At 46.0% G+C, this 19,193-nt stretch overlaps 1 protein-coding gene across 3 annotated transcripts in view; it reads right to left on the bottom strand.

The window, feature by feature from the left end:
• Window positions 1-700: 700 nt before the first annotated feature.
• HOMER3 (homer scaffold protein 3) overlaps window positions 701-19,193 on the bottom strand; it is a 41,131-nt gene continuing 22,638 nt past the window's right edge. For 2 of the 3 annotated variants that reach the window (XM_033136692.1, XM_033136690.1), the window contains 3 exons: window positions 5,430-5,537; window positions 2,751-2,831; window positions 701-1,565 (listed from right to left, as the gene is read on the bottom strand). In XM_033136692.1, coding sequence (XP_032992583.1) covers window positions 1,377-1,565; window positions 2,751-2,831; window positions 5,430-5,537 — 378 coding nt within the window. In that variant the 3' untranslated portion in view covers window positions 701-1,376. The remainder of the gene's footprint in view (window positions 1,566-2,750; window positions 2,832-5,429; window positions 5,538-19,193) is intronic. The other variant, XM_033136691.1, reaches the window with a different exon arrangement.

Genomic DNA, 19,193 nt, shown 5'->3' with positions numbered 1-19,193 from the left:
GATGCCCTTTTAAAATGTGTTGGGGAGAGGGGATTACTGGGTTTTTTAAAATGCATTTTGTGTTTTTATCTTGTGATCTTATCTTGTGAACCGCCCTGAAACCTGTGGGTATATAGGGCGGCATACAAATTTAACCAATAATCAGTGCTCCCCCCCCAGGGGGTACTCAAGGGTACGCAGTACTGGCACTTGTTTTCTTAGAAGAAAAGCACTGGTTAAAAAGTGGCACTTAGTGTAACAACTTCATAGTGAGAACCGGCACCTTTTTTCTAGAAGAAAAGCAATGCAAATAATAATATTTTCGGTTCATGGGCCAGAGGTCCCATCACCTTTGGGCTAGAGCAAAGCAGGTGAAGACCTATGTTCCTGCCAATGAGCCACGCCCCCTTCCTTGCCTTGGAACACTCCTTGAGCAAGTGGCACTTCCTTCTCAAACCAGGAGAGGGTCAGGTTCTTGGTTTCGCACAGTATTTGCAGAACTGGGCGACCTGCCAGATTGGCAGCTGCCTTGGCTTGCTGCCCCTCTCCCACCGCCCCCCTGGAAATAGTCTCCCCCCTCTGACATTAGCACACACCCCGCTCCCCCCCTGCACACACCCCAATTTGCCCCACCAGCTTTCCCAAGCTGAATATTCATTCCCACATTCGCATTACTGCACTAAGACAAAGTCATTGCTTGCTTTGAAAAGAAAACCAAACGTACAATGGAAGGAGGGTGTTGTTGGGAGGAGAGTGGGGGGGGTGGAGAGAAGAAAATAGCCCCATTTACTTCCAGGAAGAGAGTCAAGGTTCCCTCGGGGGGGGGGGTTGAGGGGGAAGTCTCTGGTAATCTATAAAAAGCAAGCTTGTTAAAAAGACTCAGCTAGGAGGATTACAAGAAAGGTTTTTGAATCAGCCGCTGGTTCTGGTAAGGCTGGGGGGCAGGGAGAAGAGTTCTCTATCAAAAACCTACTGGATCAGGGAAGGGGGGCCACTGTACTAACTTGGCTAGAAAAAGGATAACTGTGTCTGTAGAAATGGAAGCATCCGAAAGGGAACTAAGGCCAGGAAAAAGAAGCCTGAAGGTGTCAGCCAGGATAGCTCAGCTGGTTAGAGCCTGGTGCTGAGAACACCAAGGTTGCAGGTTTGATCCCCTTATGGGACAGAGGCATATTCCTGCATTGCAGGGGGTTGGATTGGATGATCCTCAGGCTCCCTTCCAACTCTACAATTCTATGATGTCCAGCATCCTCTTGGAGGAGCATCTGTGGAGGACCAAAAATGTGCCCCACCAGCTACCCACTTCAGAGCCACGTCGCCTGTCCGCTTCCGCCAGGCCAACCATTTCAAGGAGAACCACCGGGGCAACTTCCCCACCTCCCCACCTATGGCCAGGCTCAGTTGCTCTCCACCAGCTTGGCCAAGTCCTGCCGCAGCTCGCTCAGCTCGAAGATCTTCATGTCCATGATTTCCGCCACCTTGGCCACTTCATGGTACATCTTCTTCCGCTCAGAAAGTGTCTCCGACAGAGACTGCTCAGCCAGGCGAAGGCGCCGCTCCAAGTCTGTGTTGCGCCTTTCCAAGTCCTGGCGAGAAAAACGGAGAGAGGAGAACGGCCTCAGGGGCCTGGAACGCTCTGTCTCCCTGTGGTCATGAGGGACCCTGCTGCTGGCTGCCCCAGGACCCCCCCCCCCGGGGAAGAGCACCTGGGTTGCACACAGACCACCTCTCAGTTAGTTCCCCAGAAATGTTCAATCCATGTTTTATTTTGTCTTGTGTGAGTGTCTGGAGGTGGTTGGAGGATGGATGGCTGAAATGGATTGAGGTTGAATTCTGACAAGACAGAAGTGCTATTTCACGGTGACAGGGGATGGAAGGGTGTGGAGGACTCCCTGGTCCTGAATGGGGTGACTGTGAAGGACCAGGTACGCAGCCTGGGGGTGATTTTGGACATGGAGGCGCAGGTCAATTCTGTGTCCAAGGCAGCTGTCTACCAGCTCCATCTGGTACGCAGATTGAGACTCTACCTGCCCGCACTGTCTCGCCAGAGTGGTGCATGATCTGGTTATCTCCTGCTTGGACTACTGCAATGAGCTCTATGTGGGGCTACCTTTGAAGGTGACTCAGAAACTACAATTTATCCAGAATGTGGCAGCTAGACTGGTGACTGGGAGCAACCACTGGGACCATATAATACCACTTCTGAAAGACCTACATTGGCTCCCAGTACTTTTCCGAGCACAATTCAAAGTGTTGGTGCTGACCTTCAAAGCCCTAAATAGACTTGGCGCTGTATACCCAATGGAGCGTCTCCACCCCCCATCATCCAGCCCAGACATGGAGGCCCAGCTCCAAGGGTCTTCTGGGGGTTCCCTCCCTGTGAGAAATGAGGTTACAGGGAACCAGGCAGAGGGCCTTCTTGGTGCTGGTGCCGGCCCTGTGGGATGTCAAGGAGATAAAGAACTATACAAGCTTTAGAAGAAATCTGAAGGCAGCCCTGCATAGGGGAGTTTTTAATGTTTTGATGTTTCATTATGTTTTGATGTATCTTGGAAGCCACCCAGAGTGGCCGGGGCAACCCAGTCAGAAAAGGGGGGAACAAATAATAAAATAATTGTCGTTACAGGAATTGGCAGGCAGGCCTAAGTCACTTAGGGGGTGGCAAACAAATGTTTTTAATTGGGAGCAAATGGGGTTGGTGCTTCTGCTCAGGGAATTTGGCCGAGTCACCATTGCAGCTGCCCTAATCCTCCCCTCCTGCCCCCCATTACCTGCACCTTCTGACGGGTGTCCTCACACTCTTCATCCATGTCCCAGCTTCCTCCTTTCTGCCCCTTTAGCTGCCGTAGTTCCTAGGTTGTTTTAAAAAAACATGCAAACAGGAATGGAAGAATGTTCCTTTTGGCCCTTCCTAGTCTGCAATGCTATGATTCTATGAAACAAAAAAGAGAACTATACCTTTAAAGAGCATGGCTCCCCCCACAATCATGAGAAATGTAGTTTACTGCTAACAAAGCTACACCCTAAGCACCATTAGCAAACTACAGTTCCCAGGATTCTCTGGGCAAGGGGCAGAGCCGTCTCATCCATAGAAGCCGGTGGCGCGGTGCGCCAGGGCGCTGGGCGCCCCAGGGGCGCCCCCGCGAGCCCGCCGGCATACCGGGCTCCTCCTCCCCAACCCGCCCCCGCCCCCACGGGCAGGCGGGCACTCGCGCGCCGGCGGGCGGGCTGTAAGCCGCCCGCCCTCGCCTCCCAGAGCCCCAGCTGGAGCGCTGGAGCGGCGCGGGGCTTTGCGCGACCTTCCAGCACTCCAGCTGGGGCTCTGGGAGGCGAGGGCGGCCGGCTCGCGCTCCCGCGCGCAGCCGGCCGCCCGCCCGATGCAGCGCGAGCTGCCCAGCAGCGCCGCGCCGTCAGCTGCGCGCGGGAGCGCGAGCCGGCCGCCCTCGCCTCCCATCCCGGAAGCGCTGGAAGGGCGCGCAGAGCCCCGCGCCGCTCCAGCGCCACGCCCCTCACCCCCCGCTCGCCCACCCCCCTCCCAAGGGGCGGCAAGCGCGGGAGGGAGGCGGCGGAGAGGCGGCATGGCGGGGGCGCCGGAGGGATAGCTGCGCCAGGGCGGCAGATCCCCTTAAGACGGGTCTGGCAAGGGGAGTCACAAGCTTTACATGGGATATGTTTCCAGGCCCTCCCAGTGTCCCTGTTTTCCAGGGACAGTCCCAGATTTACAAAAGCTGTCCCAGTTTCTGATTTGACACTGGAACATCCTGCTTTTCCTTAGGACGTCCCTCTTTTCAGTGGAGAAATATTGGACTGCTATGAAACCCCCAAGCCAAGGAGATAAGTAACTATACAGCCTTTAGAAGACATCCAAAGGCAGCCCTGGATAGAGAAGTTTTTTAATGTTTCATGTTTTCTATGCTTTTATATATGTTGGAAGCTGCCTAGAGTGGCTGGTGCAACGTAGTCAGATGGGTAGGAGGGACATCCTTATTTTCATCGGGGAGATGTTGGAGGATAGGTGTCCACAGCCTTGGTCAGACAGCCCTCCCCCCAACCCCATTATTTGTTTTGCAAAACGTGGTTTGGTTGCAGCTTTCAAAATTATTAAAATGAAAAGGGATACATTCTGACCAATTTTTCACCCCCTTGCAGAATGCAATGGCTGAGAGGCTAAATGAGCCCAATCGCCAACCTGGCGCCCTCTGGGTGGTTTAGGCTACAACTCCCAACAGCCCCAGGCTGAACCAACTCAGAGGGTCGATGCCAGGAGCACAGAGGCAATTAATGCACTTGCCCCTCTGGATAGTCACATTTCTGCATGCAATAACCTATTTTCCCTAATATAACCCCCATTATGTGTTATTTTGACCATGCCATTTTAGGAATACTTGATGCCAGTGTGTGTGTTTTTTTCTAGAAAAAAAGGTGCAGGAACTCCCTTTTTTTTTGTTGGACAACCCCAATTTCTCCCTGATGCCTACTCATGAGTTTGATGTACTGGCGTAAGAAGAATATACACATCTGTAAATTAATGTATGGTAATGTAACCGTATTTTTTCTTTGTCGTTCACTTTTTTCATTCTTTTTTTCTCACTCTCTCTTTTTTATAAATGAAATTCTTCTAATAAAATATTAATCTAGTCTCAAATCCCGGGGCTCAGCACATGCTCAGAGGAACTCTCGCTCCTTCATTTACCCAGAGGGATACCTCAGGCACCTAGCAAATTGCAACAAAGCCCCCCCCCCAATGAGTCAGCGGGGGGGGGGTGGAGTAGAGAGAAAAGAAACGCAGAGAGGAGCACAGAGCCGCTTCTCACCAACGCATGAGTGTCTGCCTTGAGCAGCATTCTCGGAAAGGCGGATCTGCATCTAGAGCAGGCGCCTTCCCTGTAATTAAACCTCTGCTTTAAATTGTTAATTTAATTGGTGCCCAAGCAAGAGCAGAGGTGGAGTGTGGGCTCCTGGCAGCTGCTGATGTGGAAAGCAGAGCAATGGAGGAGGGAGCAGGCCTGACAGGGCAAGGAGGAAGGGGGAAACTCCAGCCAATCTGTTGTGGGGTGGGGTGTGAAAGGCAACAGGGGCAGCCCTGTGCCAAGTCGAGAGGGAGTGTGCAAGAGGGATTTGAGAGACTGCATCCAACAGTAAGTACATGAGACGAAAGTGACTCTCAAAGGATGAGGCATCCCACCACCCTGGTGTGGCAGGAAGATTCCAGGACAACCAAAGAAGCATTTAAACATTTCTGTGTAATATAGCATAGTATCAAAATTTATTTATTTTTATTTGCAGAATGTGGGAAGATATCTTTTCAAAATGAGAGTAAGCTACCAAGAACAAATATGAAAGATCAGAATACAGCAAGGCTTGTGTTGATTAAAATTTATGGAAAAAGCCACAGCAGAAAACCACTGTCTTATATTGTAAGCTTTGCCTCTGAGCCACCGGCCCCTTACCTCGTCTCTGGCTTTCACCAACTGCTCCAGTGCTTCCAGGGCTGGACTGGGCTCCTCCTTGGCCTCCCCTGAGGATTCGTGGCCTCTCTGGGCTTCCAGCTCAGCCACCTGAGGAAGATGATGAGAGAGCGGACAGGTTTAGGGGCAGAAGAGATGAAGCGAGAGACAGCACCCCAGCTCCCCAAGTCCTGATGCCAACAGGGCTGGGGAGCCGGATGCTGCAGAGCCCTCCATTGCACCGGAGGGCAGGAGCCTGGCTTAGGGGGTGCAGGGCAGGGCGGGGTGCCACACACACTGGGCTCCACCTCTCCTCCATACAGTATTCTGCCAGGCCCTCCCTGTTTGCAGAAGGCTCTCCCCCGCAAAGTCCACCTGGCACCTTCCCTGACATCTTTTTTAAAAACAATTTCTATTCACTTTTTCAAAAGTTTAACATACAGTGGTACCTCGGGTTACATACGCTTCAGGTTACAGACTCTGCTAACCCAGAAATAACGCTTCAGGTTAAGAACTTTGCTTCAGGATAAGAACAGAAATTGTGCTCTGGTGGCGCAGCGGCCGTGGGAGGCCCCATTAGCTAAAGTGGTGCTTCAGGTGAGGAACAGTTTCAGGTTAAGAACGGACATCCAGAACAAATTAAGTACGTAACCAGAGGTACCACTGTATATACTTCAATGCATAATAAGTTTGTCTTTTCCAGACTTCCTGACCAATTTTCCATGGTGTTTTACTTCCCGCTCCCTGCACTATGCCTTTGATGTCTTATACCAATAACTCATCGATGCTGTTCTTCTAATTCCTTCCGTTGCTCATATTTCTAATCCTGCTTGCAAGTTCACCAAACTATACTATTTCCCTAAATAGTCTGAAAAGGACATCCATTCTTCCAAAAAACTGTCATTGTCAGAGTCTCTGATTTCGGCTGTCATCTTTACCAATTCCACGTAGTTCATCACCTCACTTATTCATTCTTCTTTGGTGGGAATTTCTGCTTCCTTCTACTTTTGTGCAGAGAATCCTAGCTGCTGGTGTTACATACATAAACAACAATCTTTTTTTTAACTTCTGTCCCTATAATCCCTAAGAAAAAGGCTTCCGGGGGGGGGGGGTTATAATCACCTTAAACATCTTTTTTATCTCATTATATATCATTTTCCCCAAAGCCCTCACTTCCTCACAAATTGTGGGGAAAAGATCCATCTGCCTGTTTACACTTTCAGCAGTTATGCCTTCCCCAACATTCTTTTCGGTGCTAGGCAAAAACTTCTTTGACGGACGAGGGTGATTGTAAGGCATAAGCAGGGTAAGCACCTTTGGCCCTCTGAGTGTGATTGGACTACAACTCCCATCAGCCATGACCGTTAAGCTTGCTAGGAGATGTAGTTCGGCAACATCCAGAAGTTCACCAGCCCCACTGTAAATTGCTGTTGGGGGTGCTTGGTGGTTTTTTCCCCTTCTGTAATAATATTTTATTCTTTTTTCCATATATAAAGTTACATTTGTTACTCAACAATTATACAGTGGTACCTTGGTTTAAGAACAGCTTAGTTTATGAACAACTTGGATTAAGAACGCTGCAAACCTGGAAGTAGGTGTTTTGGTTTGTGAACTTTGCCTTGGAATAAGAATATGTTCTGCTTTCTGTTGAGTGTGTTCCATTTGTGAATTGAGTCCCCCACTGCTATGGAAAAGCATGCCTTTGTTTAAGAACAGACTTCTGGAATGGATTAAGTTCGCAAACCAAGGTATCACTGTATTCCAGTTCAACCAAACTAGTGACTTCCCGCTCACCCAACATCAATGTTGTTGTTGTTGGGTTTTTGGGGGGTTTTTTTTGGAAGTATTTTTATTAAAGATTTCTTGATTTACAAAAGTATGTGCAATGTCTCTCTCTCATATTTTTTACATGTATCATTTTTACAAATCAGTTTCATTTGTTGAGACACTGGGAAGGAAAAAAGGGGTGGGAGGGTGGGTGGGGGACGATGTTTCTATTTTACTTAATATATGTAGGGTTTGATGTCAGCGTTGCTTGTGCAGGTTCTCTGCTGTTCTCTTGTGTTCCTTTGGTGGTGAGAGAGGTTGGGGGTTGGCCTCGGGTGTGGTTGTTCATTTGTGACTAGCTGTGGTGGTCTTTGTCTTCATGTGTGAGTGGGGTGGGTGGGTGTTTTGGATCAGGTTAGCCATATTGACTTGTATGCTGTTGGTAGATTTTTGTCATCGTCTTGTTGGGCTGTGTGTGTGATGAAGGGGAACCATCCCGGGGTGAAGGCATCTTCTTCTATTTGTCTCCATGTCAGTTTCAGCTTATTGGTTAATAAGGTTGTTTCCCATACTATTTGGTACATTGGTCCATGCTTACTCCTGACTGGTCTCTCCAGTGTCTGGTTATGATGTTCCTGGTTGCTGAAAGTAGGTGGGTTATGAGTTCTTTGTGGTGTAAGTGGGCATTATTGTCTTGGAAGATGTTTAGTAAGGCCAATTCTGGGGTGGTTTCTAATACTTGCTTGGTTATTTTACATATTTCTTGTATGGTTGTTATCCAGAATAATTGGATTTTGGGGCACTCCCACCACATGTGGCGGTATGTGCCTGTGGAGGTGCACCCTCTCCAGCATTTTGATGAGGTTCCTGGACGTATTAGCACTAGTTTTCTTGGCGTTAGGTACCACCTGTAGGTGAGTTTCAGGGTAAGTTCTTTTCTTTTCACTGATATGGATTTAAAGAGGGGTTTAGACCACATTCTGGTCCATTGGGTGGGTTTGATTTCATATCCTATGTCATCCTCCCATTGTTTTTTGATTGCGTCTAGGGAGTTTGTGGGATTTTGGAGTAGTATTTTGTATATTGCTGTAAGGTCCTCTGTTAGTTGCTCATGAGTAAGCAGGCCAAACTCAGAGTTTTCCTTTTAAAGCTTTATTGTGCAAACTACAGGTGAAACTCAAAAAATTAGAATATCATGGAAAGGTTCATTTCTTTCAGTAATTCAACTTAAAAGGTGAAACTAATATATGAGATAGACTCATGACATACAAAGTGAGATATGTCAAGCCTTTATTTGTTATAATTGTGATGATTATGGCGTACAGCTGATGAGAACCCCAAATTAACAATCTCAACTTTTCATCAGCTGTTTTCATCAGCTGTGCGCCATAATCATCACAATTATAACATGAGTTACATGTCATGAGTCTATCTCATATATTAAACTCTAGTAGCTAATGAAAACAATTGCTCACATAAATGGACTTTTCCATGATATTCTAATTTTTCGAGTTTCACCTGTATGTACAGTGCAGAGCTAAAAAGTTCATGTCTGTAGCAAGCATCAGCAGAATCCGGGAATGGCCCCATTCAAAAGAGCTTCGGTATATGAAAACCCCGCCTCCCATCCTTTCGTTTCACCCCTCAACGCCTTTGGGGCGACGGAAGCTGCGTGTCTCTTTCATCGCCCCTTGGACTAGGGGAGTGCAGGGTCTTTCCAGCATCCTTTTTTTTTTTAAACAAGATTTTATTGGTTTTCCATATCAAAACAAATACAGTAAAAAAACAACAACAACAAATACAACAAGAAAAACAGAAATAAAAGACAATACATACCTACACCAGGAACACCAACACTCCATACATTTAATTCAAATCTAATTTCAAATCTAATTAGGGGGACTTCCCCCGTTCTCTCCTCTGCTTCCAATTCTAATTTACTTTAATAACTTTCATTCACCTAAATTCATAATCTTCATCTTTAAAATTTAAATCAGTTAACATCAAAATATCAAAGTATATATCAAACATCAAAATATCAAAATATATCAAAATATAACTTCTTAATACTAGTCTTAACTTCTTATTCCACTAAAACTGCTGCTGATATAATATTAAACTTGAAAAATATAAAACTATCCTTCTTTTAAAAAAAAAACAGTCCAAGTATCTCTTCTGTGATTCAAATCAAAACTTTTTAACACTCTGACTTCGGGGTACCATGATAAGCCATCCTAATTACACATCTAAAATTTTTCACCCTACCCCTCTTCTTACCATTTTTCCTCCCCCTCTCGGAATCACCCACCAGACTTGCCTCCACCCCTTTCCAAAACCATTGTCCAGAATGTCCTCTTTTTCCTTGTATCCAAAGGCCAGAGCCTTATCCAAAAACATCCTTGCAGAGCTCTTCAGGAAATATAATGCATCATCATCCAGCATCTCCATTTCAAACTTCCAGTCATCTTCTAATTGTAATTCCCAAAATTGTTGTTCCTTCATTTCCGGGCTCCCACCCCAGAAATCGGATATAATATGTTTAAATTCAACCCTGGGCCTCTCACACCAACAGGGTTTTTCTTCTTCTTGGAGTTGCACAGTCACTGTTTCTTGTTCTTCCGATATTTCCTCAAGTTCTCTAGCAAGGTTCTCCTCCAATTTAACCAAGTTCTCAGAAACCTTTCCAATTCCAAAAAACTTTTCGTCGACATTCTGATTCAACAGTTCTAATTTCAGGTTGAAAAGTTCTAGTTTCAAAAGAATTATCCTTTGTCCTTGGGTCATTCCCGGATCTAAAGTCATTTTAAAAACGAAACCAAAAATGGCAGAAGCAGGCAGGAAATAACAAAGTTCAGTACTTTTCCATCTTTACACCACAAGTTCCAGCCGCCATTTTCCCCTAATCAGGGTGCAAAAATTATATTCCATCAACTTTGAGAAGAAATACTTTAAAAGTCTCAGTCCTCCCCTAACAGTTGTTTTAAAAGATCGTGCTTGTCAGAAAAACTCCAAAGAGAAAACATTGTATCGGTCAAATGCAGCAGCAACCAGATACACTGTTACTTTCTTCTACTTCGGCAGGGGAGAGGAACGGGCTCCCTTTTTACATTCCTCCCCAAAAGCCAATTAGGAAAATTGTAAGTCCAATTAAACTCTGTACTTACAGCTTACGGGTTCTTCTTTTTGCTTCAATTTAAGAAAGAACGATACGCTCATCGCCCGCGGCAGCCGCCACTTCGCCTCCCCGGCTGGGGCATAGCCTCCACAGCCCCGCGCCGTTGCCCTTTCACTCCTGCACCCCTTTTACAAGGGGAACGGGAGAAAGGGTCAGCGCAAAATGGGGCCAGCTGGAGAGCCCACACCACGGGACGCTCGACCCGCGGCTTAACGGAGCCCGCTGTGCGGTAGCGGAGCTCCAAACCCCCGAGGAGGCCAGGGTCGTCTCGCTGCCAAGACAACCCTCGACCGCGAGCAATGGCGCCCTCGCCGGAAGTCCCTTTCCAGCATCCTCAGAGCCGCTACCCTCCATTCCCTGAAACGCATTCCCCTCCCTGCTGGAAGCCTCGCTGCTCCCTTCGCTGCCAGAAGAGGTGCTGCTGGTCAGGTGGGACCGGGGCTCTCTGTAGCATCCTGAGAGCCCTTCCACCAACTGTTGCATGACAATTGCGGATACCATCCCTCTGCCATGTCCCTTTGTCGTTAGGAGGAGGCTTTCGAAGGCTGTCAGGGGTCTAGTTGCTGCTGATTTTACTGCTGGATTGTTTAAAAGGGCATGTAATTGGTGTTGTGCTAACCAGGGCATCTGGGTGTCTTCTAGTTTGTCTTGTATTTTCCTGTGTTGACAAAGGTTTGTTATTTTTATAAAAGTCTATTAGGCGATATAGGCCTTTGGTTTGCCAGGTTTTTATTTGGAGGTTTTGTGCTGTGTGGTGGAATATTGGGTGGTAGGCCAGGGGAGTTAGTGGGGATGGGGTTGGGGATATTTTGCCTGTTTACGTTTTCCATGCTTTGAGCATGGTTTGTGTGTACCTGTTGAGTGTTGTGGGAATTTTCCTTAGTTTGTTTGGGAGGAATGGGTATGCTGTGGAGCAGATATTTTCAATTGTGTCCCTCTCTAGGTGTATCCATTGTTTAGTCTCATCTTCTAGTATATACGGAATTATATGGCATATTTGGTTGGCACTGTAGTATGCTTCTATGTTGGGGATTCCCCATCCTCCTTCTGAGGTGGGGAGGTGCAGGTATTTGGTACTTATTCTTGGTTTTTTGTGTGAGAAGATAAAAGAGTGTAGTTTTCTCTGCCATCTGTGGAGTTGGGTTGGGGGAATCCAGATTGGGAGGGTTTGGAATAGGTAGGCTAGTTTTGGGAGGGTGATCATTTTGATCATGGCTATTTTGTCTGAGAGTGGAATTCATGTTGTTCCATCTCTTTAGGTCTTTGTTTATTTGTCACCACAGGGGCTTGTGGTTGTGGAGGTATAATATATTGAGGTTTCTGGTTATTTCTACCCCTAGGTATTGGTGTGAGAGTTTTATCTTGGTGATATTAGTGAGTTTTCTTTGGGTGTGAGGAGGGGTGTTGAAGCACATGGCTTCTGATTTTGAAAAATTTACTTGTAGGTCTGACACCGTTGCAAATGTGTTGAGTTCTCTGATTAGGGAGGATGCTGTGTTTAAGGGATCTGGTGTTGTGACCATTAGGTCGTCTGCAAAAAGCCCTAATTTATAGGTTCTGCCTTTTATTTCTATTCCCTTGATGTCTGTGGCTGCTCGGATTCAGATTGCTAGGGGTTCCAGGGCCAGGATAAATAGGAAGGAAAACAGTGGGCATCCTTGTTTTGTGCTTTTTTGGGTTGCTATGGTGTTTGAGTCCATACTGTTAATTCTGCATTTTGCTGAGGCTTGGGAGTACATTTGTTTGAGGATTTGTAGGAGGACCCAACATGAATGTTTATAACTCAAATTACATACAACTGTGTTTTAAGTTTCAGTCTAATTTCATCCTCTCTAACATGTTTCTTAATATGTTCTGCTTTTCTTTATACTTCAAACCCCACTGGGGTCCTCGCATATGGGAAGTAACTTTTCTATATAGAAAAGGTTTCCAGTCTTCTTTAAACGATTCTAATTTTTTATCTTTTATCAGTGCTGTCAATTTTGCCATCTCTGCGTATTCCAAGATTTTCATCAGCCATTCTTCCTTTGAGGGTGTTCTTTCCTCCTTCCTTTTCTGTGCACAGAGAATCGTTGTCCCTGGAGTTGAGGCTCCCTTTGAGATTTTGCTGTCTAGGATCCCCAGTAGGAAGGATTCTGGCCTCTTGGAAAAATCACTTTAATTTGTTTATTAATTTCAGTATATACCATATCCCAAAAGGTTGTTGCCTTGCTGCAGGTGAATGGCACACAATTGGGAAGACCCATAATCAAGAAGATCCATTTATGGGTGCTAAATTCCGGCCTCCCTCAGGGCACCACCATATCCCCAAAGATTACCAGGCAGAGCACAGCCATCATGTCTAGCAGCCATCAAACGCCTTTGATCAATTATAGCCAATTTGTGGGGGTCTTACGCAACAAAAGCAGTCTTCCCAAAGACAAAGCCTTTTGCCAATCAGGAGAGCGTAAGCACTGGAGCAGCAATATTGAGCTAGATGGGGCCGTTGGCTTGGCTCCAAGACAGCTGCCCATGTTCCTGAGACAGAAGCCATGCTTCGATGCTCCCTTTCTAGCAGCACTAAGGAGGTGACCTCGTGTGTCATCTCTTCTCCTCCTCCTCCTCCTGCCCTTCCTCGTAACCAGGCCAGCTGATGCAAAAGCATAGGAAGAAGCCCAGCAACAGGGCCAGATCCTCAGGCCTGTGTCAGTGAAAGCTGTGCTGGCAGCCCTAGGCACCGTTGCAACCCCCCCCCCACAACAACAACCCATCAGAGAGGTAGCCAGGCACCCGCCTCTATTCCGAATACCACCGTGCAGAACGGGGTCGGCTAGAGAGAGAGGGAATGTCAATTATTCATCAAGACGGAGGGTTACATTTTTAGAAGTGCATTCTTCAAGCCTGCAGCTGCTGCTTTGGAAAGGCTGGGGGCTGAGGAGTCTGGCAGGACGAGCCTTGGGAAAGGGTGTTGAGGTGGGGTGGAAGAGAGCGAGATCTCAGGGACAAATTTGGAACTTCGGACGTTTGAGGAAAGGAAGATTCTAGCTCTCAGACTGTGGAGACAAGCTGAAGAAGGCAAGGGTGATCTTACAGGACCAGAAGAAGAGACCCACGATCCTCCTCCTGACATTTCAGTTCATGAGGTTCTGTTTGTGGGTTCATGTCCTGTTTGGGGGCTTCCCTGTGGGACAGTTGGCCGGCCACTGTGAGAACAGGAAGTTGGGCTTAGCTGGGTCCCTTTGGCCGGATCCAGCCACCGGACTCTTCGGACATTCCACATACCCAGTAGGTCGCTGTGTTCTGCATGAAGGTTTCTCTTTCAAGGCCCCAAAATGTTAGACGTGCCACCCTGCAGTAACTCAGAGCAGCGCTTTTAGTGTGGCCTGTTGTTTTTCGAAGGGCATTTGGGCTTTCCCAAATTTGTTTCTGTTCCATATTACGGTTGTGTTTTTAGCCTTGCAAAAGGCTTCAGGGTTTAAAAACACGACTCCCAAAACCTCCAGCATGCAAAAAAACAAATAATAAACACAATAAGATCCACTGGAAATGTTAACTCCCCCCCCCCCGCCAAATACCGAAGTGAAATTTAAAAAACACACCATATATCAGCCAAAGAGTGGCGTCACAACAGACGGACTGCATTTGATGGGCTCGAGTCATTCAGGTAACTGAGTCTGCTCAGAGTATGACTGATGCAGGAGAGATCACCTTGATATTTCCTGAAAGCCAAGCCGCCTTACAGAGAATTGCCTTCAGAATCCACCACTTCTCTCCCCACCCCACCAGCAAAGGAATTTCAGCTCCACTATCTCCATTTTAGCTGATTTATTCAAAAAGCTGACAGCTCACCTTTCTCTGTTCGAGGTGCTTGCGGGCGAAATTGGGGTTGTGATATTTCAAAAAGTAAAAACCAGGACACCCCAAAAGTTGGTGAGCTGTTTTTTACGAAAACACCAAAAAAACCACCACCCCACACGATTTTTCAATTGACTTGTCTAAGATCCAGGACAAAGCACAACTTTTTGGAAATTCCCCTCAAATGTCAATTCCGCCTTTCAAATCCCAGTAATGTCTGGGAAAATCCAGACATATGGCAGCCCTAAGAAAATTTAGTTTTTCATGGTTAACATTTTGAAAGGGGAAGAAGGAATGTGTGTGTGTGTGTGTGTGTGTGTATCAGAAGCAAAAAGAGGGGTGGGGAACGAACTCCCTTCCTCCCCCCCAGAAATGAGGAAGGGGTGTAGCTCAGCGGCAGAGCCATGCTTTCCACAAATAAGGTCCTGAGTTCAGTTCCCATCATCTCCGGGTAGGGCAGGGAATGCTGCCACTAATGCAGAGCACCATGAGCTAGGGAGGGCCACAGGGTCTGACGGCACAAGGTTCCTAGTTCAATTAGCCCCTTTACCAGAAGCTTGAGGGCTAGATCCTTGGTTTATTTCAACGAACCATGCCAAAGTTCTGTGGCAGGACATCTGCTTTGCCTGCAGAAGGTTCAATCCCCCCCCCCATGGCATCTCCAGGTAGGGCTAGAAGAGGCTCTTGAGTCTGGAACCCTGGAGAGCAGCTGCCAGTCAGTGCAGGTAATACTGAGCTAGATGGACAAGTGGTCTGGCTCAAATTCCCCAGTTCCTGTATGATGAGATATTCAAATCATGCACTCACTGAATCCACTGTAAAAGGTTTCCCAGAGAATCATAGAATTGGAAGGAACCTTGAGGATAATCTGGTCCAGTGTTTCCCAAAGTGGGTGATACTGTGGGGTGCTGGAACCATCTGGGGGTGGGGGCAGGGTGGTAGCAGCCTCAGGTGCAACCAGGGGTGTGTGTGAATAAAAATTAATAAATTGATAAATTTATAGCAGCGCACCAGGTTCACCTTTCTCATTAGGATTATTTTTAATATTATCCTTCACTATCTTCATTTTCTGTATGTAATGTGAATGTTACTGTGGTTGATTTTAATAAATCATTTTATAATTTCAAGCTTCAAGGTGTCATATTTACAACAACATCTTTCTTCACTGCGTTGTAGGGCAGAGGCAAAAATACAGGTACATAAAAGAACACAAATTTGCATCTTTCTGTTTGTTTGCTTAAAGAAGGTAGCTTTCCAGGGGGTGCTGAGGTTTTGTTTTGTTTTTCTGAAAAGGGGGCAGTAGGCCAAATAAGTTTGGGAACCTCAGATTCTTGTCCAACCCCCTGCAAAGCAGGAATATGCTGCTGTTCCACACGGGGATCGAACCTGCAGCTTTGGCGTTATCAACACACGCTCTAACCAACTGAGCTATGCATGCACTGATAATGCCCAAAAAGGGAGGACGATATCGGACGAAATTAGAGTTGAGAAAGGAACAAGACAAGGGTGCCCTATCTCCCCTTTATTATTTATCACGGTCCTGGAGGTCCTTCTAAATATGATTCGAATGGAGAGACAGATCAAAGGAATAAGGGTGGGCGAGAAGGAATATAAACTACGCGCCTTTGCGGATGATCTAATGTTATCCCTACAAGAAACAGAAAGCAGTGTCCCCAAAGCTTTGGAACTAATCGAGCATTTTGGGCGGGTAGCCGGTTTTAAATTAAATAAAGTGAAAACCAAAGTATTGACCAAAAACATGAATTCGGAGCAGGTAAAGAAGTTACAGGAAAGCACTGGCCTCAATTTTGTTAAGAAAGTAAAATATCTAGGTATTAACCTTACTGCAAAAAATCTAAACCTGTATAAAGACAATTATGAAAAAGTGTGGACCGAGATTAAGAAAGACTTGGAGATTTGGACAAGATTAAATCTTTCGTTGATGGGCAGAATAGCTGCCATTAAAATGAATGTCTTACCAAGGATGTTGTTTCTATTCCAAGCCATTCCAATTTTAGATAAACTGGACTGTTTTAAGATATGGCAAAAGGACCTAACGAAATTCATCTGGCAGGGGAAGAAGCCAAGAATTAAGTTCAAGATTCTTACGGACTCTAAAAAGAGAGGAGGCTTCGGCCTGCCAGATCTAAGGATTTACTTTGAAGCAGCGGCCTTTTGCTGGTTGAAGGATTGGTTCAAATTAGAGAACACTGATGTTTTGGACTTGGAAGGCTTTGATAATATTTTTGGGTGGCATGCTTATCTTTGGTATGACAAGGTAAAGGCCCACAGGGCTTTCAAAAATCATATAATAAGGAAAGCTCTTTATCAGGTCTGGATGAGAAATAAAGACTTGTTGGAGAGAAAGACCCCTAGATGGATTTCACCGGTTGAGGCCAAGGCGTATAAAAGACCAAATATGCCTGCAAAATGGCCAAGATATATAGACATACTGCAGCAAGAAGGTGAGACACTTAAGCTGAAAAGTTATGAGCAAATTGAAAAAGTCACCGACTGGCTGCAGTATCGTCAAATTTATGAAATTTTTAGAGCCGACAAAAAAATTGGTTTTCAATTAGAAAAGTCAAAGCTGGAAACAGAATTGATTGAACCGAACTCTAAAAACCTTTCCAGGATGTATAATTTGTTGCTAGAGTGGCATACAAAAGATGAATTGGTTAAATCTGTAATGATTGACTGGGCAAAAGATGTGGGGCATAACATTATGATGGAGGACTGGGAGAGGTTGTGGAAGGAAGATGTTAAATTTACTGCATGTACTGTATTAAGAGAAAACATTATGAAAATGATATACAGATGGTATCTAACACCTGTCAAGTTAGCAAAGATATATCCTGCAACAAGCAATGTGTGTTGGAAGTGTAATTCTGTAGAAGGCACCTTCCACCATATGTGGTGGACATGCCCAAAGGTAAAGGCCTTCTGGGAGAAGATTTATAATGAACTCAAGAAGGTAATGAAAATTACCTTTACTAAGAAACCAGAGGCTTTTCTTTTGAGTATGGTTAATGCTGAGATACCCAGTCAGGATAGAACGTTTTTTATGTATGCCACAACAGCTGCTAGAATTCTGCTTGCAAGAAACTGGAAAGGCGAAGAGATCCCGACAGTGGAAGAATGGCAGATAAAATTAATGAACTTTATGGAACTCGCCGAACTGACCGCGAGAATCCGGGACCAAAGAGAGGAGAAGGTGTCGCAGGAATGGAAGAATTTTAAAGATTATCTAAATAAATGTGTAAAATTGAATATTTAAGCAGAACTTGATAGAAAAATGGCTTTAGCAAACTGATGTTATATAAAAATGAGTTTAAGCAACACTGTTATGAAAGATTGAAATTTGTATGAATTTTAGGATGTGTAGATCAGATATTGAAATTTATTTGATTAAATATCTTAAGGACTTTAAGAATTATAGATAATGCCTAAGGTGAAAAGATACAAAGTTACCAAAGTATATTTGTGAGGAAGGCAGTCGGGTTGGCGGGGGAGGTCAAGGATAGAAGAAGATTGAAACTAGATTATAAGGATAGATTTATATTTTTGTTTATTTTAGGTAGGTATATGTATTTCTTTTGTTAATGTGATTCTTGTTTGATTTGTGTATTATGTATTATGTTTTGTTATGTGTTGTTTGTTTGTACCTTATAATGAAAATAATAAAAAAAATTATAAAAAAGGGAGGTGGGAGGGTGAGAGAAAGAGACAGAAGGCATTGTGTATTTCCTAGTCCCACCCCCCCCCCCACAAAAAAGCGTTGTACCAGTCAGAGTGGGGCAGTGACCTCTCTTTTGTCTGCAGAGATTGAAGTGGGAGGGGGGGCTTGACAAGAGGCGGCTGCTCTCTCTCTCTCTCCCCCCTCCCGCTTTCCCTCCCCATACGCTTCCCCCCCCCCATCTAATCTAACCTGACGACCTTGGTCATGAGCTAATATTAGCAAGCAAGGAGCGTATTTCACCAAGCCAAGGGGCTGCAATGAAACCAGGGACGTGCATGGTGACCTCTGGAAGCGAAGCTGGGAGAGAAATTACATGCATGCCTCTCTCCCCCCTGTCACATGGAAATACTTTCCCAGAGATGAGCAGTGGATCTGGTGCCAATCCCCCAAGCTCCCAGTGTCTGGGGCGTATCCTGATTAAACTATCCTCCGTGGGGACCTATCCCCAAAGAGTCAGCTTCTGCTGGGAAATGGGGGCGGATTCTACCAGAGCTCTACGTGCAGAGCAATCGGATGAGTTGCTCAAAGAGGGAGCTGCCCAAATCAAAGTCTCCGGCTGGCTACTAAAAATGTTAAAAGGCGGAAGCCTATGTGATATACTGTATATGGAGGGAGAGATCCCAGGCAACACCAACTACACATTCCCGCACAAGGTGAGGCTAGAGAGCATTCTATGCACCCCGGGCGAGGTCTGCTTGGTCAAAATAACACATATCAGCAACACTAAGATCACAGACCATGCACCAGTAGAATCATAGAATGGCAGAATTGGAAGGGACCACGAGGGTCATCTAGTCCAACCCCCTGCAATGCAGGAGTATTAAGAGTCCCATGCTCTGAGAACTGAGTTATCCCACAGAAGTCAACCTCAAACTAGAAGAGGAAATACAAACTGCCCCATCATGATCTTTCAGCCCCATATTGACAACAAACAAAACAAGAGAGAGTCTCTTGAAGACCCTCCAAAACTACTTTGTGAAGAGACTGAGTTGCTGATCAGGGCTTGCTCACCTCCCTTCCATCAGCCTCTGCTGGGGAGTGGGCAGTTCTGTCCTGTCCCTGTTCTAGGTGTCATGGTTATCACCCAATTGCCCTAAATGCAGAGATGCTGCAGAACCACCTGACCTCAGAAGAGGCTGCCAGCGAGGCCTCTCTGTTTTGGCAGGTGAGGGATTAGGGAGGTATTTATCCTACCACCCCTGTGTAGCCAGCATCTCCTGGGCCCAAGGAGGCTGCATGGTCAAAGTCCAGA

Source organism: Lacerta agilis, chromosome 18 (assembly GCF_009819535.1).
Source record: "Lacerta agilis isolate rLacAgi1 chromosome 18, rLacAgi1.pri, whole genome shotgun sequence".
In the NCBI taxonomy this organism is placed as follows: domain Eukaryota; kingdom Metazoa; phylum Chordata; class Lepidosauria; order Squamata; family Lacertidae; genus Lacerta; species Lacerta agilis.
Note: the sequence above shows the minus strand (reverse complement) of the source record. Positions and strands in the feature narration are given on the sequence as shown.